At 44.4% G+C, this 25819-nt stretch overlaps 2 protein-coding genes across 5 annotated transcripts; one reads left to right on the top strand and one right to left on the bottom strand.

Moving 5' to 3' along the window:
• Window positions 1-1344: 1344 nt before the first annotated feature.
• LOC133123406 (interferon alpha/beta receptor 1a-like) lies at window positions 1345-13474 on the top strand. Of its 4 annotated transcripts, none has more exons than XM_061233869.1 (7): window positions 1352-1486; window positions 1729-1886; window positions 2343-2469; window positions 4051-4229; window positions 5662-5816; window positions 9978-10370; window positions 11342-13474. In XM_061233869.1, the coding sequence occupies exons 2-7, from the start codon at window positions 1844-1846 to the stop codon at window positions 11549-11551; spliced, it is 1107 nt and encodes a 368-aa protein (XP_061089853.1). In that variant the 5' UTR covers window positions 1352-1486; window positions 1729-1843; the 3' UTR covers window positions 11552-13474. The 4 variants fall into 4 exon arrangements, with proteins under 4 accessions (XP_061089855.1, XP_061089853.1, XP_061089852.1 ...); XM_061233870.1 differs by lacking the exon at window positions 1352-1486 and having other exon boundaries at window positions 1612-1886; window positions 9978-10128; window positions 10234-10370; XM_061233868.1 differs by having other exon boundaries at window positions 1425-1886.
• Window positions 13229-25481, bottom strand: pwp2h (PWP2 small subunit processome component). The gene is made up of 21 exons (XM_061233867.1): window positions 25312-25481; window positions 24882-24994; window positions 24618-24712; window positions 24214-24313; window positions 23591-23734; window positions 23182-23317; window positions 22441-22694; window positions 22124-22267; window positions 21813-21883; window positions 21095-21231; window positions 20412-20560; window positions 19354-19501; window positions 18651-18801; window positions 17910-18090; window positions 17138-17285; window positions 16697-16805; window positions 16193-16258; window positions 15596-15814; window positions 14859-15009; window positions 14126-14200; window positions 13229-14011 (listed from the first exon to the last, which is right to left on the bottom strand). The coding sequence occupies exons 1-21, from the start codon at window positions 25327-25329 to the stop codon at window positions 13861-13863; spliced, it is 2760 nt and encodes a 919-aa protein (XP_061089851.1). The 5' UTR covers window positions 25330-25481; the 3' UTR covers window positions 13229-13860.
• Window positions 25482-25819: the final 338 nt, after the last annotated feature.

Raw genomic sequence — 25819 nt, 5'->3', positions numbered from 1 at the left:
CCTATGTTCTCCCTTGTGTGAGCCCTTTGTGAAAGGAACTTTTACTCTGCCCATTTAATATACTACTGCTTTAATCTGAATAATTTGGTCCCTATTGTGATATTCCTGGTAAATGGTTGGCATTTATATAGTGCCTTTATCCAAAGCGCTGTACAATTGATGCTTCTCATTCACTCATTCATACACACACTCACACTCACACACACACACACTCACACACACACTCACAGACACACACACACACACACACACACACCCACACCCACACTCACACTCACACACACACTCACACACACACACTCACACACACACACTCCGATGGCGATTGGCTGCCATGCAAGGCGCCGACCAGCTCATCAGGAGCATTTGGGGGTTAGGTGTCTTGCTCAGGGACACTTCCACACAGCCCGGGCGGGGATCGAATCGGCAACCCTCCGACTGCCAAACGACTGCTCTTACTGCTTGAGCCATGTTGCCCCACTGTTGATGTCAGTTGTGCATGTTTAGTCCATCTGAGTACATTGTGTTTAATTCCTTTATGTATTGTTTTTCTGCCATGCATCTACCTTCTAGTATTAGTGTTGTAGTGTTGTGTTTATTTCATTTTAATTGAATTGTCTGTCTCTCCCAAATTTTATGTCAGTGTTTGCATTGTATGACATACAGTTGCTATTCAATGTTTTTTATAATTAGGTACAGGGATGTTGTGTTTGAATTCCTCTTTTGTATTCTTGCCATTTGTTTGTAAAATACCAGGCCTTGTTTGAATGCAATGTTGAGTTTCTATCGTACCAAGTAGTCAGATTTCTATTCCTTTTGTTTGCAGAGATGATATTTATAGAGTTAAAGAGAGTGTTTGGATGTGCACTGTTTGAACTTTGACCAATTCCCTGAAATATCATCTACCTGAAGTATTGTGTGGTTTGTTTGATTCCCACCCATCTGAGTAAAAATTATATATTTAGAATTTATATATTTAGAAATTGTTTTGCATGATTCAAGTCTTTGTTTTGCTGTTTTTCACAGAAACATTTTATTCTTTTTTTTTTTTTTTTTTTTTTTTTACAAATGACTGCATACGTCATCCATATCATTTCTTCCTCTCATCGTATATTGAAACTACTGTAACGGTCGCATTCCGCCAACCACCAATCGACATTACTGTTTTAGTTTCAAGATAGCAAGCAACTTGTTAGCAACTTATTTTTTTAAACCACACAAGAGCCTCGAAATTCACATTTGAGATATTGACGTGAAAACGTTAAACTCTCTTTAGCTTAGATTTACCACAGACCTTATTTTCTGAAGAAATCAAAATCCCTATGGGAAAAATCCTGTTGAAAATCTGTCAAGGGAACCGATAGCGGAAGAAACTTCTGGGTTGCCTATAAAGATGTCATCACTGTATTCAAGTACAGACAATACTTGGAAAGGCAGTTGAAGCGCTATAGTGTTCACATTTTAGGGGCTGGAAAAAATTAACCCGGTATTGTTTTTCTTCAATTTCTTAACTTCCTAGCTGAATAATCGCTGTGTGATTATGCTATAAATAGTAAAACTGACTAGATCTGAAGGCACAGCTCACCGTTGTCTTCCATAACTGCAATTCAATCTATTGATTGTAAGACTAAAACTCTCTCAGGAGCGAATGAGAGATCAGGAAATCTGAATAATTTTTAGACGATCCCTAAACTTGGCAGCGTGCTTGTCTTGTTTCCTGTAAATCAGAAGGTGGTTCAAGCTGCCCCAATTCTCACCCTCTTCATTACGCTGGAGGAAAGGTCCTGTGCTTGTCCCCTGGATCGAAGAGGGAAATCATGGCCCACCAGTCAGGAACTGCGCTATGTGGGTACTAACGTGGCGTCTGGCTTTCATTTTCATCACAGGTAAGCTGTAACCTGAACCACGAGAGCTATTGAAAGTGGCTTTTTTTTAGAGAATGGGAAGCAACACGCACGGGTCTTGTTAACGTACTGTTGATGAACCTGTAAAAATCACACTCCTGTTTTCTGACTCTAAATCAGCACATTTGCTTATTTTGAAATTCAACCTTTTTTGCTTGTTGATGCTTGGGGAAAACCACAGGTGTTTGCCCTGCTCATAAGGGTTACACTGTCTCTCTGTCTGTCTTCCTGCCCGTCTTCCTGCCTGTCTGTCTGTCTGTCTGTCTGTCTGTCTGTCTCTGTCATCGGACCCCTCATGATTTCTGCAAGAAATAGGATAATATTTTCTATAGTTTACATAGGTTCATAGTCAGCAAGCTACAATCAACTCCATTAAGAGCCAGTTCAGGTTTGCTTGCTCAGAAGTTGTTTGGATGTGGTTGTGATGTTGTTCTTCAGTCACTACAGCCTTGCACAGCCCTTACAATGTGAGAATGGAGCCAGTGAACTCCCGGCACATCCTTCTGTGGGACTGGGACCAAACACAGGCCAACTGCACCACAACCTTCACCTCAGACTACAACTAGTGAGTGAGAGTGCGCTGGTCACACACAGGCCAACTACACCAAGACCTTCACCTCAGACCACACCTAGTGAGTGAGAGTGAGCTGATCACACACAGGCCAAAAATAGGTTTATTGATATTTAATACCAACATCCAAATTCAAGTAAATATACTCAATACTGAAATATTGCTCTCCTGGTATTTTTAGAACCTATCTAGATTTGTTAAATAACTTAGACCATATCACCTTTTGTATCAGACCACACAATTTTTAGGTGAGCAAAAGTTTTGGAACATTCTTGTTGTGCAGATTGATTGGTTAAACAACAAATAGTTCTGAATCTTGGTTTTAGCCTTGGGTTTTGCCTGTGAAGACTGCATTTGTGTTAGAAAAGAGAAACCAACATGAAGAGCAGAGAGCTGTCTTTGGGAGAAAAACACGCTTAGAAAAGAGCTCATTGGGTATATACCACAACTGAAAAATTAATAAACCACTGGCGTAGTGAGCAACAGACATCAAACAGGTTGACTAAGGAAAATAACATCTTTATTATCTACAAAAATATTCTGTCTGTGGAGAAATGTGTCCAAACTAATTGGGAGGAACTTCATCATTCAATTGAGTCAATGACCGAAAACACAACAAATGTATCTTTTTTTCTCCTTACTTCATTAAGGAGAAAATGTAGAAGGTTCTAGTCTGGCCAAGTCAAACACCAGACCTTAACCCAATTGAGCATGCATTTTATCTCCTGAAGAGGAGAATCCCCCCCCCCGAAACAAACAACAACTGAAAGAGGCTGCAGTAAAAGCCTTGAAAAGCATCACAAAAGAAGAATGCAACAGTTTGGTGATGTCAATGGGTCGTAGGCTTCATGCAATTATTGTAAGCAAGGGATATGCTACCAAATATTAAGTGTTATTTACTTTCCTTTACTTTAATACTCTCTGTTCCAATACGTTTGCTCACCTAAAAATTGAGCGGCCTGATACCAAAGGTGCTATGTTCTAATTGGTTTAACACATCTAGGTGTCAAGACCAGGAAATAACAGCTGAAATTCTGAACTCTTGTCTCGTGTTCATCTTTTTATCTCTACACCAAATGTATTCAGTCTATTGCATAAACAAAGGAATTGGCATTGCTGTTCCAAATCTTTTGGAGGGGACTGTACATAGTTCTGTGTGTGTTTAAAATGATCAAGATTAAATGTAAAAATAAATTATAGCTAGCCAACTCCAGCACAGGTGAAAGACCTTTGTAAATTTCAATGTTGGGAAAGGTCTGAAAACAATTTATGCAGCTGTGGTCATCTAAACAATTCACTCAGCTGACTCAGGCAAATGTACAAATCACATCAGTGTATCCACTGTTGTGTTTATCTTACGGTAACAGATTCAGTATTCTGAAATTTTCACACTATTGTACACACAAGCGCTCATCAGGGTGCTGTAGTTCCAACTTATAAAACACTTCCAGTAGGTAGTGGGCAGGTAGTGGGCACTGCAAGCGTGCCAACTGGGACTGGTGTAATAGTCTTCGTATAAACTGCAATGAGCTTGATGCTTGTATCAAACCTGTAACATTTCACATCCTGTGAAAGTTCCAACAAGGAGAAGACTGAAGATTACAAAAGAGTGTGCTACAGGACAGCTGGGCGGAGCTGTGACTTCTCCCGCCAAAACCTGTCCTACTCTGGGTCCTTTGTGCTGCGGGTTAGAGCGGAGGCCGAGGGGGAGATCTCCGCTTGGTCTTCTCGTAAATTCAGCCCAGACCAACAGGGTGAGTGACAGCCTGTCTGTTGTTATTCTCGTCCTCCCTTCTCCCCCCATCCTCCCCTCTTTGTTCTTCCTTCTTGCCCTTCCCCTCTTTCATTTCCACCAGTCACCTGCATGGAGGGAACGGCCTTTTGACTGGAGAACCTGTCGTGTTCTTCATAAGGCCTCCGTAGCACTATCAGATTCTCCTCTTTTGTCGTCTTAGTCCGTCATCCTAGCAATGATGAGCATCACAAATTATAGTCATGACAATCAGCCTCATTATTCTCCTCACCCTGACAACCAGGGTGACCAGGACAACTAAATATAGGGCTAGATTTACTAAACATGTGCTTCAAGATAATTTGAGATATGATTGTACATTGCAGATATTTACAGTGAATATTCAGTGTCAGTGCTGAGAACATATATCCACAATTGTAAATAATGCTGATAAATCATTGGAAAATGATTTATGTTTTGGAATGATAAATGTTTTGGAATTAAGAAAATATTCTATAGGTGAAAAGAATATAATGGTTTTTAGCATTAATATGAATGTAATGAAGGCGGCACGGATGGTGCAGTGGGTAGCACTGCCGCCTCACAGCAAGAAGGTCCTGGGTTCGAATCCCTGTCGGCCGGGGCCTCTCTGTGCGGAATTTGCATGTTCTCCCTGTGTCTGCGTGGGTTTCCTCCAGGTTCTCCGGTTTCCTCCCACAGTCCAAAGACATGCAGGTCAGGCTGATTGGAGAGTCTAAATTGCCAATGGGTATGAGTGTGTGAGTGAATTGTGTGTGTGCCCTGCGATGGACTGGCGACCTGTCCAGGGTGTATTCCTGCCTTTCGCCCAATGTATGCTGGGTTAGGCCCCCCTGCGACCCTGTTCAGGATAAGCGGGTTAGGATAATGAATGAATGAATGTAATGAATGAATGTGAATATAATATGCCTACAATAATGTCAATGTCAAAGCTCTGCTGAAATACTTTTATTTTTTTTTACTTTTACTTTATTTTTAAATTGCAAAATACCATTATTGGCAGTCTGGCAGTTACTACTGTATGCACTGTACGGCACCAGTTACACCAAACACAGCAAATCTTCTTTATTCCCAGCTTTTTTTTGTAGGGCCAAGCAACTTTGAAATCGAGGTCTGTGTCTTTAACATTAATTTGCCAAACTACAGCTTTTTGTTTATTTATTACGCTTGCAGTATCAAGTAGTATCATCGCAAATAGACTTATTTCAGATGCCGTTTGTAAACTACGCTAATTAACTTTCTTAGAAAACGCTACTGGAATCTCATCCACCGAAGTGGCTAGTAACACGCCCCTGCCGAACTCTACCTCCACTAGGCAGGTGTTAATGTCAAGCCCTTGTAACAACAGTTATCTGTTTAAAGCAGATGGGTGTCTGTGGTGTGAGATGTGATGGATTGGTGCCTGTGTTTTGCAGCTCTAGAGCCCCCTTCACACGTGGAGGTGCAGAGTGGAGAAGCCATGCTAACGGTCATCATCACAGAGCACCTGACCGTCTACAACCTGCCCATGAGTGCCCTTGAGCCCTTGTCCTACAGAGTACAGTACTGGGAGAAGCACAATCCTCAGAGGGTGAGGAAACGCACCTACACACATTCGGTATTGCATGCACATATACATGGATGTAATTACATGCACTTATACACATGCACATATACTCAAGTCCAGAATTATTGGCACCCTTTCAAAACTAAACAAAAAAAAAAATTGTTATTGACCTAAGCTTTTCCAACGTGTTGTGTGCTTTATTAATGATTCAATGGAATCAACCAAAGTACCAAAATGCATGTACTTGCCCAAAAAAGGAAACAAAGAAGAAAGCAAAGAAGACAATCATGATTCTTTTTCTATTTCCCATCTGTCTTTTGACAGTTCTTTGGCTTTTCCCATGCTGATGGATGACAAAAGGATTTTGCATGCTTGTTACCTCATTTTTATTCTCTAGTGAAACAGGAAGTGATGGAATGAGCTCCTTTTGACTGAGATTAATTAAATTAAGTAAAATTGTATTGCCAGTTTCACTTTGTTTGATTGTATTTAGAATAATTGTTGGGGGTGCCAGTAATGTTGATGTTTCGGAAAACATTCTATGATGACATAGTGGGATTTCTGGTAAGATAGAAATAATATTTGGGCATTCTAACCAAAACATGTATTTTTCGCCACACAAAAACCCTAGGAGCAATTTCTATTTAATTTACTCTTGTTGAGCAAGCTAGCTAGAGCGTGACATCTCATTTTAGACTTTTCATTCAAATTAAGTGCTTTCTCTTTTAATCTCCCAATGCTACCAACGACTGTGTGAACATTATGATCAATAAACAACAAAAGATTAGCTGAAAGAAACTGGACTAAATATTTTGTTGTGGTTCCAGTGTGGGTAATCATCCCTTGTAATCTTAAAAAAAAAAATATATATATATATATATATATATATATATATTTGTATCTATAAGCGCTATTTCTATTTGTTTTACGTTACATTAATGGCATTTGGCAGACGCTCTTATGCAGAAAGACGTACAGTTGATTAGACTCAGCAAGAGACAATCCTCCCTGGAGCAATGCAGGGTTAAGGGCCTTGCTCAAGGGCCCAATGGCTGAGTGGATCTTATTGTGCCTAAACCGGGGATCGAACCACCGACCTTGCGGGTCCCAGTCACATCACTACACCACATCAAATCAATAATGTAATGATATCAAACAGGTAGCTGGAGCCTGTAGATGTTCTAATCACTTTGGTTGATTGACTGATGCATTGTCAATCATTGTCTGAATCCAATGTTAAATTATAGAGAGGAGTCTAGGAGACTGTTGCTAGCCCTCAAGGAGCTGGAATGGCTGCCTTAGACTGAAGTGAAGTAACAGCCAGGTGATACCTGCAGTGGAGTAAGATTTGCAGGCACAATAAAAAACATGCACTCACAGAGGGCATAATGTATCAAGATGTTCTGAAAACAAAAGGTCATCAGGGGCTGTGGTGTACATCCTGCCAGTTTCGTTCTGCATAGGAAGTCATTGCGGTAAGATTCAACAGACAGCATGTATTATCATACTTGACTATTCAGAGAAAAATATTTATTTTGCATAAACATATACATCGTCTTGCTTTACATTACTTGAAGATATTATTACTTGTTCTGAATGTATATCATTGCTAAAGCTTTAAGTACACACTGAGCTCTTTATTAGGTAGGCCTATTTATTAGACATATAGGTCTTCTGCTGCTGGCATACAGGTCTACCTAATAAAGTGCTCACTAAGTGTATATCTACCCATGATACCAATTCAGTGTTTGTAAACTGTCTATAAGTTTTTATAAAATGTCAAAAGTAAAAGCGTCAGCTGTTCGTGTCACTGAGAGTTTGTGTCACACCAAACAGGAAACAGGAAGCAAGTAAACTAGTGTGCTGCACATTTTCTCAACTCCTGCTCTGCCACCGCCCTACAACCTGTGCCGCACTGTTTCTCAACTCCTGCTCTGCCACCGCCCTACAACCTGTGCCCTTGACCCTATCCCCTCTTCTCTTCTCCAAACTATCACACCTGACATTCTCCCATTTGTCACCTCCCTTGTCAACTCCTCCCTGTCTTCCGGCTGTTTTCCGGCATCCTCCAAGAGGGCCCACATCACTCCGCTGCTAAAAAAGCCTACTCTGGATCCCTCCATCATCCAGAACTACCGCCCGGTATCTCTTCTTCTTTTCCTTTCTAAAACTATAGAACGAGCCGCTTCTTCTCAACTCTCTTCTTTCTTTTCTAACAACAACCTGCTAGACCCCCATCAGTCTGGCTTCAGATCGGGCCACTCGACAGAGACTGCGCTCCTCTCCGTCAGTGAGTCACTCCATGCCGCACGAGCAGCCTCCCTCTCCTCTGTCCTCATTCTCCTAGATCTCTCTGCTGCCTTCGACACTGTGGATCACTCCATCCTCCTGTCTGCCCTGTCAGCAACGGGCATCTGTGGCACAGCCCTGGACTGGATTGAGTCCTACCTCTCTGGTCGCTCCTTCCATGTTGCCTGGGCTGGTTCGGTATCGACACCTCGGCCCCTCGCCACAGGAGTTCCCCAGGGCTCAGTCCTAGGCCCGCTTTTCTCTTTACACTCGCTCCCTTGGCCCTGTGATCACTGCACATGGGCTATCCTACCACTGCCATGCGGACGATACCCAACTCTTCGTCTCGTTCCCGCCGTCTGATACGCAGGTTTCAGCCCGTATCTCTGCTTGCCTGAGGGACATCCAGAGCTGGATGGACAACCACCATCTAAAGCTCAACCCAGGCAAGACTGAAATGATATTCATCTCTGCTAAAACCTCTCCCCATCTGGATCTCTCCATTTCCCTCAGGGATACCACACTCACGCCGTCACCCAGTGCAAGGAACCTCGGCATGGTGATGGACAGCAGACTGTCCCTTTCCGAGAACATTGCAGCGGTGACCCGGTCTTGCAGGTTCTTCCTATACAACATACGGAGAATCCGCCCCTTTCTCACCCCCTACTGGACCCAGCTCCTGGTCCAAGCGATGGTTCTGTCCCGCCTGGACTACTGCAATTCCCTCTTGGCTGGCCTCCCAGCGTCCGCCATCAGACCCCTCCAACTCATCCAGAATGCTCGTCTGGTCTTCAACCTTCCCAAATACTCACACGTCACCCCCCTGCTTACTTCCCTCCACTGGCTGCCTGTCATGGCTCGCATCAAATTCAAAACATTGGTGCTAGCCTTCCAAGCAGTTAAAGGGTCTTCCCCAGCTTATCTACAAAAAATCATCAGACCCTACACCCCTGCCAGACCTCTTCGTTCAGCCTCCACAGGCCGCTTGGCACCTCCCCCTCTCCGAACCTCCATCTCACGCTCACGACTACTGTCTGTTCTGGCTCCACGATGGTGGAACAAACTCCCCGTTGAGGTCAGAACTGTAGGATCTCTCCCCACCTTCAAGCGCAAGCTGAAGACACACCTCTTCAAGCAGCACCTCTCCCCGTCCCTTCCTACCTCCCTGTGAACCTTAATTGTTGTCTCTGTGATGTGCTTTGTGTATCGGTATTTTTAGTTGGCTAGATAAGCAGTGTTTGGATTGTTCACTTTGGTCACTTTTGCTCTTTTTGTTTGTTTATTTGTTGTCAAAAAAAATAAAATAAAAAATAAAAAAGGCCCTCGTCCTTATCTTTGTTGTACAGGTAGCAGTTGAAATTGTACTTCCCTCTAGGGTCTTTCAGCGAACTTATCCCTGGTTATGGGTATGCACTTGCTATGGTTATGGGTTGTACGTCGCTCTGGATAAGAGCGTCTGCCAAATGCCAATAATGTAATGTAATGTAATGTAATTTTCCCTATTCATGTACCAACACTATTGAAGTCCTATTCTGCTAAATAATTAACAATAAATTAATAATATATCAGATTTCTTATGTGCTTTTCATTGAATGAACAATGTCAAAACACGACGAACAAATTGGCACAAAAGAACATCTGTTGTAGTGGAGTTCCTGGCAGACTTGTACTCACCTGTTGTGGGGAGTACCTGTCCCTTTGTTTGTGTTTGGCATTTCTTTTTCTGAGATGCTTTTGGATAAAACTAAGAATATTCCAATATTCCTACTCATATTGAGTAGTATTCGGACAGTTGTAACCTGATTTGTGCCATACCAACATTAGCTCAACACCAAGGACACTGGTGTTGCAATAGCGCTGCTGCCTCACTACTGCCCCCTGCTGTCTCCCCATCAGAACAGAACCCAGGAACTGGAGGTCACACAGGGAACGCTGACAGCACTGAAGCCTCAGACAGAATACTGCCTGAGTGTCTGCATATTTCACCGGGAAGAAGAGACCAGTAGCCCCTACACCAGCACACAATGTGTGAAGACTGGGGGCCGGGGTAGACAGTTTCCCTCTTTCTTCCTTCCAACTGGCACTTTTTTGTTATTCTGCATCATGGCTATGCTTCAGTTTTCATCACATGTTCTGTGTTTGTTCCAACCAGACCCCCTTCTTGGCTGGTACATTCTTCTGATGATTGTGATCTTGTGCTGCGTGATGCTTGCAACATGGTTCATCTTTCACCGCCGTGAGAAGATCATGAGCCTCTTCCTTCCCCCTACCCTGCCCAGCAGTTTACAGGTAGGGTCATGACCTGATCCCTCACTGTTCGACAGGGGATGGGGGGCCTGATCCCTCACTGTTCGACAGGGGATGGGGGGCCTGATCCCTCACTGTTCGACAGGGGATGGGGGGCCTGATCCCTCACTGGGGGGCTACTGTACAACCGAGTATCACATTAAACTTAGATTTAGCTACTTGAAAAGGAATTATTCAATGTCTAGGATAGCCACACATTATATACAGCATTCTGAATAATAATAATAATAATTATTATTATTATTATTATTATTATTATTATTATTATTATAATCAATAGAACCTCAAGTGGTAATTAACGGGGGTCCAAGCAGCTTGCAGCAATCACGAATGTTCAGGCTAAAAAGACACATATTGGATGAATGGTAAAAGAATTCAGTGAACATTTTTTTGATAATTATTGATGTTCAGACTCCATAGATTCTTTTGAGCCCAGTTTGGTGAAGTTGGGCCAAAAAGCCAGAGACAAGTTTGTGAAATTAGGTTTTGCCAAAAAAATTCTAAATGGCAGAAAATCTAAATGGCTGCCAATGTTGGTTCTTGTTTTTTTCTTTTATGTATCTAGACAGTCTACTAGGGACTATCAAACAGATGAAGGATAAAAAATATCAAAGAGATTCCAGAGATATATGCATTTTCATTCATTATAGTTCCACCTATTGGCTACCTTCTTGAATCAAGGCCTGTACTGGCCTACCAAATTTTACTAAAATTGACCACAAGAATTTATTGATGCCTGTCGGCCATATTTTTAATCATTTCTCAGCTTCAGACTCCGGTGATTCTTTCTAGCCCTAATTGGTGAAGATGGGCCAACAACTCAGAGACTAGTTCTTAGTTTAGAAAAAAATCGAAATGGTAGAAAAACATCCTAAGCATAAATTGGGAACATTTTGTACGGAATGTTTTGGCCTTACACACCTTACACCCCCCCCCCCCCCCGTGCTGGGCAGGATCCTCTTCCATCTGCCGTGTGTCACCTGCTGGAGCCACGAGAGGAGAGCTGCACAGCGCTGGTGCAGCCAGCTGTGCAGACACCGGGAGGACTGGAGCTCTGGAGGGCCGAGCAGGCAGCAACCCCACCGCAGTACCGCTCAAATCAGGACTCCGGGTTCAGCTCTGGAGGGGAGAGCAGTGGAAGCTTCCAGAGGCTCTGTGAATAACCCTGTTGAACTGCCAGCGCTGTCCGACAACAGTCGCAACGGATAGCAGACGGTGACCAGAGCAAAATGAGTAGCACTGGGGGATTCTCAGGTATTAGGAGAACTTTGGAGATCCAGGCTTGGTCCCGGGGCCTGATCTAGCTTCGGGGATACCACACTCACGCCGTCACCCAGTGCAAGGAACCTCGGCGTGGTGATGGACAGCAGACTGTCCCTCTCCGAGAACATTGTGGCGGTGACGCGGTCATGCAGGTTCTTCCTATACAACATACGGAGAATCCGCCCCTTTCTCACCCCCTACTCGACCCAGCTCCTGGTCCAACGACTAGTTACCGTGGCTTGTTTTGCTACTGAGGGAATGGGACCTTGAAAATGTCTTGAAAATACTTTTTGTCTTTTTTAAAATTTGTATTTTATTTTATTTTTTTAGGCCCTCCATTAATGAGCCAATGGAAATTTACAGAGAAAAATGCCTGTAAAAATCCACGGTACATTGACATTACGCATCAATATTGGAAGGTGCTGGAGTTGTCTTTTCATAACAGCTGTTGTATTGATGCTTTGATGTTTAGGTGTGTATGTATGTGCCTTGCGTTCTGTGAGAGGGGACCGTGGTCTGCTGGTCCAGATTCTAACACTCTGTTTAATTAGTTGAATCTCCAGGGCTTGGCATTTGAAATTGTGTGGAGATTTGGTCCTTGTCTCATTTAATTTTCACAACCAATTGATTGATGGTGAGTGGTCACCTGCCACTCATCAATCATGAATCAATTGGTCCTATCCCATCCTGTTGTCATGTTCCATTCACTTATTGGATGGTTGTGTTTTGCCACCCACCCACCCTATAGCCCTCTGGTCTACTAAGGGCTGGTCATAACAGAATCGGGATGCTTTTAATTGGTACAATAGGTAAGATTTTTTGCGTTGAAACATTAAGACTATTGTAAATCCCTTCCTGAAAAAGGCTCACTGACATGTTGACTCACCCTCTGTCTGCGTTTATAATCCTTAAATTCGAGTTTCAAAATATGCAGTTGACCAAAACATTATCTAGCTGTACAATAATTCAAGCTCATTGGTTGAAAATTGCTTCTAATTGCCACAGCCACAGGGTTTCACCATCAGTGCTAACAGTTATTTTCACCAAAATTAGGTTCTAATGTCACCATGTAAACACCAACTCCAGATTCGGTCTTGGGATATTTGAGTCATTGCCGAGATATCATTTCTTATCTTAAGTAACATCTCATGGGGTTTTTTTATCACTTGGTGACAAGTCTTGGTTTTCCGCCCTCCCCTTACCTGGAAGTCGTGTGAAGACAGTCTAGGTAATCAGTAGCATTAATTAAAACATGGATGCTTGTGACACCACATAACAGAGAAAGTCCTGCTTGACTGCGGGTGTTCCCATCAGCAGTAATCATTTAGTCAGATTTGTAGCCGTACCAAGAACATTTTTTGTGTTATTTAATGAAAAACCTCTATAAAAACCAGTGTGGTGTGTCATTACGTGTTGATTAAATGAGATGAAATGATTAAATAATATTAATGATGCCATTACTTTGCAGAGCACACAATAGTTGCAAAGGATTCTCATGTGAAAAGTTTGAATAGCGTTCTTTGTTTATAAAGGCAGAGGAAAAGGAAATCAAAGGGAAAAAAAACAAATGCACCATGTGCAATTGCTGTTGCTGTTTATTGTGCGTGGTCAGTCCAAAACCACTCAGACTCCACAAGTCTAGTACTGTATTGTCATACAGTATTTCTTTAGCACTGTCCAAAATTTTTCATTTTGTTTGTTGTAATATGTGTTCTCCAGGATTTAGAAATCCAGCGATGGAAATGTCTGTTATTATAATCGGATTCTGTTTTTCACATTAACCACTTGAAATATCTTTCAAAGGAATTAAATTCTGTTTTTTACTCATGGATCATCACTCAATTGTTTCAAGTGAAACACGTCATGTACTCATGTTATGTCTCTTCGGTGATCAATTTGAACTTCAATGGACAATTTATCAGCTTAAACAGTTTATGCTCCCTGTTGCTGACTGGTGACCAGCTGCTTAAATGGAATTCCAATTACTTATTTATTTTTACTAAAAAAGCACAAAAACGACTGAGACGTTTAAAATAATGTCTGACTTAAACAGGTCTGTTTCAATCCAGGGAAGAGCAGGCTGAATGCTGTGGATCTTTTCACAGTCCTGTGTTCCCATCCTTACAGTTTGTTCAAAGGTAAACCTTCAGAGATTTACCAGTCCCAGAATGCAACAGGCCAGACGAGCTCTGTGGACCCAGAGTTCTGTTCAAATGACCATGTCGGCCTCCTCCATGGACGCAGTGTCCTCTTCCTCATCCTCTTCCTCCTCACTGAGGGAGTCAGCCGCTGGCCTCTTCATCCCCTTCTGACGGGACAGGGCCCCAGCGTACTGGATGCTGTAGATGTTCCAGTCACAACTGCACCGGGAGCCCGAAACAGGAACACACGCAGAAAAGTAACGAATGTTAGAGAGCAGAGAGCTTGCGACTCTTCCAGCTGTGTTTGTTATACCAGAGAACATCCATACTCACAGTTTGGAGAGATCCTCAAAGTGTCTTTGAATGCTCTTCTGCAGCGACTGAATGGTGGGCAGTATTGCTCCTGACCTGTTAAAACATCACAGCATTTACAGCAGGGCACTAAGCCCATGTTCCCCAACACCTATTCTGGTGTTAAAGACATGTTCACACAGTGCAATATTAGAAATAACAGACACAGGTGTATAAAGTACATTCTACTCATTCTTCAAAGGGAAGGAGTTCCTATGTGCTACATTGCAGCTGCAATATACAGTACATATAGAAATTTCCAGTCAAGTTAAATATGGTAAAGCGTAAAGTAAAAACCATACACAGCTAACTAAATTGGTGGTTTTTGGCCACAAAAGCAGACGGAGTAAAAATGAAGTGAGCATGTATAAACATAACTGGGAATTGAGTACAGTATGTAGGCTACACTTGGGTGCTAGATTCGTAAATTTACTTTAATAAAAACTTTGATTGAACTCCCCCTGAAACTAAAGTAACTCAAAAGGCATGGTTGATGTTATGACAGTGTTAAAACCTGTCCACCCCAGGTAGACCAATGGATATTAAGTGAATTCAGATCCTGAAAAATAGAATTTCTGTAAACGACTCCAACTGAACCTTTATCTGTGGAGGGGGGACTGGTATGCACTTCTCAAATATTCCAGACTTTTCTCTTTTCTGCCAGAGTGGATGAGTATAATATTCTACTGATGTAGGTATGCAGTGAGAACTTCACCTGTTCTTCAGTTTCTGTCCGTGTAGAGTCAGGAGCTGCTGAGCCCAGGTGAGGTAGAACTGCAGGTGTCCGGAACTTTCCAGAGCAGACCCCAGAAAATGCAGCAGCTTCTCAACGTAAATATCAGGTAGAGAGCTGCACACCACCGAGACTAAAACAGAATATAACATCAATCAAGACTTTTACACACACAATAAAACATGAACCATTATTGTTACACAAATACCACCAAGACAAAAACACAATATAAAATGAACCATTACAGTTACATTCTCACATTCCACTAAATCACGCATTATAACATTTTTGTTACCCACACTTCACCCAAGACTAAAACATGCTATGCAACATTACCACAATTGTTACACAAACACCGCATTCACATAATGCATTCACATGAAACCTTACTATTACAGACACATACTCAAAATAAACGTAATACCCCCGAGATTCAAAAAATGTTACCCACATTGCCCCCAGACTGATACAAAGCAGAGCTGGGTCAAACACATAATTGTTTTGGATTCAAATAATTCTCTGTGTTTCATAGGTTCCTATATAACAGACAAGCTCAGTAAAGTGCACATTTTTAGAAATCCAAAACAATTACGTATTTGACCTAGGTCTGGTCCAAAGGAACAAAGCATTCTTCAGAATGTCTGCACTGTGATGCTAAACATCTGAGGACATGGAAACAGGGCGACCGGTGACCACAGTGATTACCCAGGAGCACTCACTCTGGTCGTGCGGGATGGCCTCCAGCACCTCCCTGGTGAGGGCGTTCTCGTTGAGGCGGAAGGCTAGCACGATGGCGGCCGCCCACTCCGCCCGCCTCAGCTGCCGTCGAACGCTGCCGGGCGTGACGTCCAGGTCCAGATCGAAGGGGTCGAACACCAGCGCCCCGTCCAGAGAGTACACCAGCAGACCCTCCGTCGAGCTGGCTGCCCAACTGCGCCCTGGGGGAGTAGACGTATTAACCCTTTCGGCCCCACGCCACTCAAGCTTAGCTATCGGAAAATCCCAAGAGAGCCTTATGGCACTCTCGGCCGTATACCTTTTCAACCAATCAAAATGACTGCAATACTATTCTTTTGAGCCCCGATTAAAACCCTCCTTAAATTTTCTCATCTTTCTCAAGCAAAGCCAAAACGCCTTGGGGTGTGTGTGGAGGCACTTATTGGGCTTGGTACTGAAAGGGTAAACTGCAATCTCATAACACTGAGCTGACAATTTCATCCTGCGGGCGATCAGCTTGAGGAGATACATAAACGCGAGGCAGAGGAGCCACAGCGCACAAACGGTGGCTGGAAGGAGCAGTGCATGCTGGGACTCACCGGTGGGGGAGAAGGAGAGGGAGCTGACCCGAATCTCCGGCTTAAAGTGTCGCGAGCTCATGTCTCCTGCAGAGAGAGTGTGATAAATACACAAACACACACGAACACCAATATCACCTAGTCATTTTAGTTGCATTTTCTCTTTAGCCAATACAATTATCCATTTCCTTCATTGTATCATCAATTGTCAATACACTTATAATTCAGAAGCTACATCATTTGTTTGAATGTCTTAATTATTGTAACCTATGCTTTGGCAATAAAAGTGCATGTGACTGTCAAGCCAATAAAGCATTACATTAAATTAGTTATTATTCAAAGTGACTTACAGTTGATTAGACTAAGCAGGGGGCAATCCCCCCTGGAGCAATGTGGGGTTCAGGGCCAAACAGCTGTGCTGATCTTATCGTGGCTACACCGTGGCTTGAACCACCACTAGGCTACAGGCTGCACTGAATTGAATTCACCCCACCCCACCCCACCCCACCCTTCCCTCGTCGTTACCTCTCCTGACTCCAGGCAGACTGAGAGCCACGGTGTCCCCGTCCCCCACCCCCTCATCCACCAGAGCCAGGCTCCCGAACTCGGTCATCTTCCTCCGGTCCAGGTACTCCTGCACGCGCACAGAAACGTATGGGATATACAAATCGGAGGGGTCTCCACAACCACGTCTGAACCACAGGGGCTCTCACACTCGCCCATTCCACCAATAAAGCGACCTGTAAATTGTGCCATCAAAGAGGAGCTATGGCTACCTCCTAAGGGCAAGGCCACATAATATTTGCCATTTACATTTTCTTGATTCAACTTTTCCGAAGTTTTTTAAGGAGTGTAGGAACCTTGGTTTTCAAGAAGCACAAGAACTCAGGACAGACTGCATGGTGTAAATATGTCAAAGCCAGTTCAACAACAGGCCTTGTGAAGTGGAAACCTTTAGAGACGTACCTCCATAGCATCCAGCGACAGGTTGCAGGAGATCTCAAACTTCTTCATGAGGATCTGCTCGGCGATGTTATAGATGCAGACAAACTTGGACTGACCGCCTGCCAGCATGCACTCTCCATCCGCGGAGTAGCACAACGAGGTGAAGGACCTGCACGGAGAATCAGCCACTGCTCCATCACAGAATCACTGTCCGCTCACAGAAACTCTGCACAGAGTCAGAGTCACTGCTCCATCACAGAACCACTGTCCGCTCACAGAAACTCTGCACAGAGTCAGAGTCACTGCTCCATCACAGAACCACTTTGACTCTTTGCAGAGTTTATCTGTGAGCGGAGAGTCACTGCTCAATCGCAGAATCACTTTGTCCGCTTGCAGATAAACACTGCAGAGTCAGAGTCACTGTTCGATCACAGAACCACTTTGCCCGCCCGGGGGACTAACATCGATTAGAAGTCACTGCCCGATCATAAATCACATTGGTCATCCGCAGATTAACCCCGAGTATCATGCCAAATCAGCACATAAGACCAGGGCTACAGGTTTGAGTTAACAGCGGCAGTTTGGGTATGACACCAGGGCTACAGGTCTGAGGTTTAGGTTAATGGGTAGTTTGTATCTAAGACCAGGTCTACAGGTCTGAGGTTTAGGTTGATGGGTAGTTTGGGTCTGAGACCAGGGCTACAGGTCTGAGGTTTAGGTTAATGGGTAGTTTGGGTCTGAGACCAGGGCTACAGGTCTGAGGTCTGGGGGTGGCAGGAGATGCAGTACTCACTTGCCCTTGGACGCCTGCTTGGCGGTGATCTTGTCCGTTTCCTTGCGGCCCATCTGCAGGTCGTGGCGTCCGACGATGGAGCCGTTTTGAGAGGCAGTGTAGGGGTTCCAGAAGGAGATCTCCCCATCCAGAGTGGCCACAGCCAACTCCTCACCGTCTGGCCGATACGTCACTGCTAGGCCTGGAGGACGGCGGCAGCACACACACGCACACACACACAGAGCATGGTTCGTCAAACCACACACGGCATATAACAGCCAGAACACGGTTAACCAAACCCCACACGACATAGGGCACAGGGCGGAAAACCACACACGACAGTCAGAGCAGTTAGCCAAACCATACGATACCGAGCACAGTGAGGCAGGCCGCACACACACAACACAGTCAGAGCACAGTGAGGCAACACAGTCAGAGCACAGTGACGCAACAGTCAGAGCAGTGAGGCAACACAGTCAGAGCACAGTGAGGCAACACAGTCAGAGCACAGTGAGGCAACAGTCAGAGCACAGTGAGGCAACACAGTCAGAGCACAGTGAGGCAACACAGTCAGAGCAGTGAGGCAACACAGTCAGAGCACAGTGACGCAACACAGTCAGAGCACAAAGTCTCTGCACATGTATCATTCATAGTGACAATTAATTTTCTTTGTCATTTATAAACACGCTCCGGAGCCCAATAATGACTATTACTCCGGCTCAGCCCGGCAGCAGAGCGCGGTCGGATCCCGGCGGACCTCACCATCGGACGTGAGCCGCAGAATCTCCTTGGTCTGCCAGCTGTCCAGCATGTCCCACAGCCTGACGGTGCGGTCCCAGGAGGTGCTGGCCAGAACCGAGCGCACCGGGCTGAAACTCAGACAGCTCACCGGGCCCTCGTGACCCGCCAGCACCTGTCAATCACACACACGTCATTCATAAAAACAGCCTGAACAATAATACATTTCACAAATTACATTACATTACATGTTATTTGGCTGATGTTTTTATCCAAAGTGACTTACAGTTGATTAGACTAAGCAGGAGACAATCCTCCCATGGAGCAATGCAGGGTTAAGGGCCTTGCTCAAGGGCCCAACGGCTGTGCCGATCTTACCGTGGATCGATCCACCGACCTTGTAGGTCCCAGTCATGTACCTTAACCACTATGCAACAGGCTGCCCCCACAAATAACCACAATACCAAGAACAACAACAGCAACAAAAGAAGGAGTGATGTAGCTATTCTCTCCAAGAATCCCCATAGAGCAGGGATCATCAACTCATGGTCGTCAAGGGCCGAGACCCGCTGGTTTTCCACCCTCCCACCTATACCTAGGAGTGAGGGTGTGAAGACAGTCCAGCCAACAGTAGCACTAATAACCCGGGAGAAAAGAACACGTGGGCTGGGTTTGGATCAGAGGGCCAGAGTTGACCCCTGCTGTAGAGAGACTCCCCCCACAGTACCTCCAGCAGACGGCCGGTCTGCAGGGACCAAAGGAAGACCTGGAAGGAGTCCTGTGCCCCCGCGCACACCAGCTCTCCGCTGCCATCCACTGCCAGGCAGGAGAACTGTGCCGGGCGGGGCGAGGTGAAGGTGCGGAAGTTTCGGTACCTGCAGGAGCACCGTCAGACACCAGTTACGGCCCAGCACTTTTTATAGGCTTCAAAAAAGTCCGATATTTAGTGCTCCTCGTGTTTTCAAGCCATTAAAGCACGTTTGGTCTGAGCCAAACCACCCCTAAGACTAGCTAAGACTTTAGAGCAGGGATGGGCAACTCCGGTCCTCGAGGGCCGGTGTGTATGCAGGATTTTGCTGCCACCAGTTACCCTGGCACAATCAGCTATTAGCCATATGAACCATGGCCGATACACTCATAAATAAGACCACAATATAATGCTACAAGACAAGAAGATTTATCATCAGCTGCTGTTTATATCATGGAATGTGGCTATCAATGACAGATAATGTACATGATTGGGTGGATTAAATAAATAAGAGCAGAAGTTGGTCTGAAATCCAGAAACGGATACGGTCCGCCTTGCCATCTCTGGTTTAGAGCATGGGTGCACAACTCCGGTCCTGGAGGGCTGGTCTGCGTGCTGGTTTTTGTTCCAACCACTTATCTTAGGTTTAGTTTTCTGGCAACACTACAAACTATGATGGTTCACTCCCGTACTTGAACACAGTAAAATATTTAGAACACATTTGCAGTCTGTGGCTGTAGCTGGTGCTTAAACAGGTGTTCGATCAAGATATGATTGAACTACTTAAACTCCAGTCCTGGAGGGCCGCAGTGTCTTCAGGTATTTATATCCCTTTCAATCAGCAGCCAATTAAGGCCTTGAGAACAAGGTAACCAATTAAAGACTATGAAATGTATCTCTCGTGCTGAAACACACCAAAAACCAGCAGACACTACGGCCCTACAGGACAGGAGTTTGACACCCCCGAATTAAAGAATCAAGAGCTGAAGTTGGAGCGAAATCCTGAAAGGGACCGGCCCTGGTCTGGAGCGGCTCACCGGTGCAGGTCGAAGGCCCTGACGGTGCCGTCCAGCGAGGCGCTGACGATGACGAAGCCGCGGGAGGTGAAGGAGATTCCGGTGACGCTGCTGCTGTGCTCGGTGAAGGTGACGAAGCACAGGCCACTGCTGGTGTTCCACACCTTCAACTGAAACAAAGAGCCCAGAAACCCCTCTCACCGTCAGCCATCTGAGCGAGAACGCGTCCCTGCTCCCACACAGTGCACGCATTTACACACACGTTTCATATTCAATGCGAGTAGCTCTGTCCTTTTTTTATATAGGCTTAGCATTGTCCCACCTGAGGAAAAACTTAGGCCTCTACCATTCTGACTGTAGCGTACAGAGACATTTTCTCAGAACATTTAGTGTAACGTTTAGTGTATTTTTACACATTGCAGTGCTGTGGTTAGAGCGGAAAGCAGGCCATGCCCTACAACAGGGGTGCTGCCGGTTCTGCTTTCACCATAAAATAAGGAAGAAATGCAGACCCAAATAACCAGCTGAGCTAAGTGTCAAATATCACATCAACTGTTTTAATTCATCGATTGAATGCGAAGCAACAACAGATCGTGCAGCTCTCCAGGGCTAGGGTTCAGGACAACTGCCCTGTAGCACCATTTCCAGACTGCCCACATACATCACGGAGGAAGACTGGAACAGGTGAATTTGTTGAGCCTCACCTTCCCATCATCCCCTCCGGTGGCAATGTACTGTCCGTCGGGGGAGTAGGACAAGGTGGCCATGTTGTTGAAATGCCCCTGCTGCTTGAAGACATAGGACTCGCTCTGCCACTCCCACACAAGCAGCTGGCCCAGACCTGGGGTATACAAACACTCACTAGCAAACATACAACACACTACCACATTTCACACAACATAGTACAACACTCGCCAGAAAATACACAAAAACATGCTCTAGACAGACGTTATCCTGAAAAACAAAATATAAAGTATGCAGCGTACAACAATCACTCCAAAACAAATGGTAACATACATCATACAATACACTAAAAATGTATTACCAAAAACTGAAAACATAGGATACAGCACAGCATTATACACTGTATAGAATAATGGCACATTATACTGACTTCTGCCTTGAATCTCAAAACAGAACATCGTTCTACTGGGCAGACAACTGATGACTCAAAAGAACATTCTCTCTGAATCAACAACCACAATGAGAACCACATCAGCAGTTTGTCGCCAGTGCACTAGTCTAGACTACGGTGTGTTGCAACAGGCTAAGAAACCTTAAAGACAAGAAAGGATTGTGGTAGATAAAAAAAAATTTAAAAAAGAAGTGATGAAAAATGCTAACATTTTCACTTCTCTCTGAAAGAAAAGTTAGTTTTTATTACTAAATAACTGAGACACACACTGTATGCACAGGCAGTACCTGAGCAGCCAAATCCTATCCAGTCCCCAGGGCTGTTGATACATATGGAGGAGATTCGCTGGTCAGAAATGCTGGAAAAGAAACCCAGTACAATTACAACCAGGCATGTGTGAACTGACAATGGATCAATTTGCGTGGGCTCTGTGAAATCAACACTCGCTCCAACATTCACTCCAACATTCACTCCAACATTCACTCCAACATTCACTCCAACATTCACTCCAACATTCACTCCAACATTCACTCCTGCAAAATCATTCCCAATTGAGTGTCTGGGTGTGCCAGATATGGGCCGCTGGTTGAACACGGACCTGAGCGAATGGATGAGGTTGAACTCGGGCAGCTCATGCAGGTGGAATATTCCAGAAGCAAAGCCCGTCACCAGGAGGTGCGACTTCTTGTGGAACGCTGCAGCCGTCAGGTTGTTGAAGTCACCCTCTTTGTTGAAGAAGTGCCTGACCACACAAAACAAGCAGATGGACTAAATCCTCACCTGCTCACCTTACCAAAATCAATTCAGCAGACAAAAATCACAAAAGCACAGGGAGAGCAGGGCTCGGTCATTCTGCGGGGGGTTTGAACCTCTCAGACACAAGCCCAGTTCTCCATGCTACACGCCGATACCCACTTGCCCAGCCGTTTGTATCGGACCATCTTGGAGCCCTCCTTCTGCTTGGGTTCGTCTGCCTTCCCCCGGATGACCTCGCCCCGGGGCTCCCCATCCTCGCGTTCTTCCCTCTCCTCTACTTCCTCTTGCTCCTCCACCTCCTTCACCTTCTCCTGAGGCCCAACCTGCCTCCTGGGAGCCCGAGTCAGCAGACCTTCGAGTTCAGTGTCACACTCCCACACACACAGGGTCCCGTCTTGGCTCACTGTGTAGAGCTGCAAAGAACACACACACATGCTCAGTTACACACACACATTTGTGTAGCATAGCATTTCATCTCGAAAGCAGGCGTAAAAACACAATTCAAATGGAACTGAGTGTCCTGCTGTTCACACTGAGATGTAACAATACAAAACGAGACTATAAGTACTCCCCCTGCTGGACACAACATGTCGTTGGACTGAGATAGTTTAAAAAACGTTCTGTATAAATGCTATCTGTCACTGAGAGGAAAGGGTATAAAACAAGACTAAGTACAGCAGAACAATACCCCCCCTGCTGGACACTACATGTCGTAAGACTGAGACGGTTTAAAAAACGCTTTGTATAAATGCTATCCGTCACTGAGATGAAACAATATAAAACAAGACTATAAGTGCAGCAGAAATATACTCCCCCTGCTGGACACTCTACCCATCTTTAGACTGAGATGGTTTAAAAAAATGCTTTGTATAAATGCTATCCGTCATTAGCAGCACTTACGTCCAGACTGTCCTGCTCAAAGAAGCAGCCTACGATCACATCCTTGTGTCCACCCAAGCAGTAGTACACCAGGTTAGCCCACCTCTCCGCTCCAAACACCCAGGTAGTCATGTCTTTGCTGCCCACCACAAAGCACCTGAGGGAGGTACACAAGCAGTTAGCTAGACCAGCTCCGCAACCCTATTGTTCAAATTTGGTTTTCAACACAGTTTAAAATGGTTTCAATTGGGGTCATTACATTTTCCATCTACTAAAAACATATTTACTTTGTGTAAAGTTAATTTTCTCACAGGAATTAAAACTGATTTAGCTGTCCATTTTCCATCATAAAGCTCCCTCATAACCTCTGTGTGTGTGTGTGTGCGCGTGTGCGCGCGTGTCAGTACAGTCGAGTAGGTGAGTCACTCACTTGGAGTCATCAGTCCAGTCGATGCAGGTGGTTTCGTCGTAGGGGCCGTAGTAGCTCTTATCCAAAGCGAAGGCATTGAACTCCCTCTTTCTTCCTGGGGCGTGGTACATCAAAGCCACATTGTCCTTCGTCACAATAAACTTCCTAAGAAAAGCATTCACAACACGCAACAATCATACAGGCTGTAAAAACATGAAACCGCCCTTGAAGGACATCTCCAACCACCCCAGCTGATGAAAAAATAAATAGTAGTCACCCTCAACATCTGAAATACCTAGCATTTCACTCAGAGTGCAGAAATCCATGATGTGCACACTTATGACACAACCTCTTCACTTGAAGAAAAATAAGTATGTCCTGATTAAATCAGGGGGAAATCACATCCCTGATTTCCTACTTGCACAGAAATAGGTATGCGAGCAGGGTGTAAATGCACTGTAAGTGAACTCAGTCAATTCACTGTCAATGAGCATGAAAGGGTGCAGCACTGGTCTGTGTGGGTTTTTTTTTTTTTTGTTTACACATGAGTGTGAGTGCAGGCCCAAGACTGAGTGTATGATTGTTGTGTGTGTGTGTGTGTGTGTGTGTGTGTGTGTGTGTGTGTGTGTGTGTGTGTAACAGACCTGCCATCAGGAGAGAAGCGCACACTGCTGACTGGTTTATGGAAATGGAAGTGATGGAGCACTGCCCGTGTCACTAGGCTGACCAACACAGCTGCACCATCTGAAACACACATCACAAGCAGGATATCAGAAACATAGTCAATTTAAACACCATACATTTTGGCCCTCACAAAACATACATAGTATATGCTTTATTAACACATGGCATAAACATATTCTACATTACATAAACCATAAAAGACACACAATATAGGAGGTAATGTATTATAACTCAGACTCCAATCCATACTCACAGTTACCCTACGTATAGTAACACACAGTCACCATCACAGATGCAACAATTAAAGTATGTTAAAGTTGTAGGTCTTGGCATTGAGGTTCTTCTAAATCTTCCTTGGTCTTACCTTCGTCAACCAGAATTGCCAAGTTGCCATCGGGAGAGAGGCCCACGCAGGTGATGTTTTTCGTCGTGGAGACAGGCAGAGTCTCAGATTTATTACTGTTGGGGAAATTTTTAGTGTCAGGCAAGCCAAGGGCATCTCAACAGCGAAGCAGTATCACCCCGGCGACGAAGGCGCTAAAGCACTTTCATTTCGTAAAATATCGTGCCAGCATTTATGAACTGGTTAAGTTTAATGAAAGCGGTTTTCAAAAAATTAACTACTCACTTTTTCAAATCGAAGACGGATATACGGTTACCGACGGGGCTGATCACGGAGTCACCATCCTTGGAGAAACTCAAATTTCCACGACGATACACGGCACCCAGCAAATTGGAAAACTAGAACCGACAATTCAATTCACACTTCAGACAACACTGACACGTTATCTTGCTAGTTATACCATAATGAAGCAACATGTAGCAAAACACCTTCAATAAATGAAATTCTGAAATTGTTACAAAGACACAATTTTGCCATTTCTGATGCATTTTCACTGGAAAAAAATGATGACCAGTGAATCGGGGTTTGCTATGCAAGTGACATGAAGCTACTGTAGCTTGGGATAGTGGAAGAGTAGAAAACATGTTGTAACAAGCTAACGTTAACTAGTTAAACACAGCCTAATGTTAATTTATCTTTGTTGCAGTCTTCTTACCCTGTATGCGAACTTCATTGTTGACACCAGTCTGATAACTTTGGAGAGCTAAATCATAATACAAAGCCCAAGAAAGTGAATATAATCAGAGGCTTAACTTCCAATACATGATTCACGACACTCGCACATGCATGCCGACAACGTGAGAATGTTTTCTGCCATAAGTGTATCGTTCCGGTTTTCTGAACTGAAAAAACGTTACAAGTTAAACTACTGCACCCTCTGGCGGCTAGGAGTACCAACCGCAAACATAAGTTTTAAAGAGGCAGTTAACCCAAAAATGTATGTTTCCTGCTTATCCAGAATACCATCTTCACATCCAGAGTTTCCCTGTGATGCGACTCATTTTCTATATTTGACAACTTTTTTAGATGCAGTTCATCCTGATGGACCTTTGGACCACTGGTTTTCCGGTAATCAATGCACCAAAAATGTACATGTAAAAAAGCTCAATAGCAAGGTGTCTTTCCAAATACACTTACTGACTAATATTAACAGAGCTCATCAA

This window comes from Conger conger, chromosome 3, assembly GCF_963514075.1.
Source record: "Conger conger chromosome 3, fConCon1.1, whole genome shotgun sequence".
In the NCBI taxonomy this organism is placed as follows: Eukaryota; Metazoa; Chordata; class Actinopteri; order Anguilliformes; family Congridae; genus Conger; species Conger conger.
Note: the sequence above shows the minus strand (reverse complement) of the source record. Positions and strands in the feature narration are given on the sequence as shown.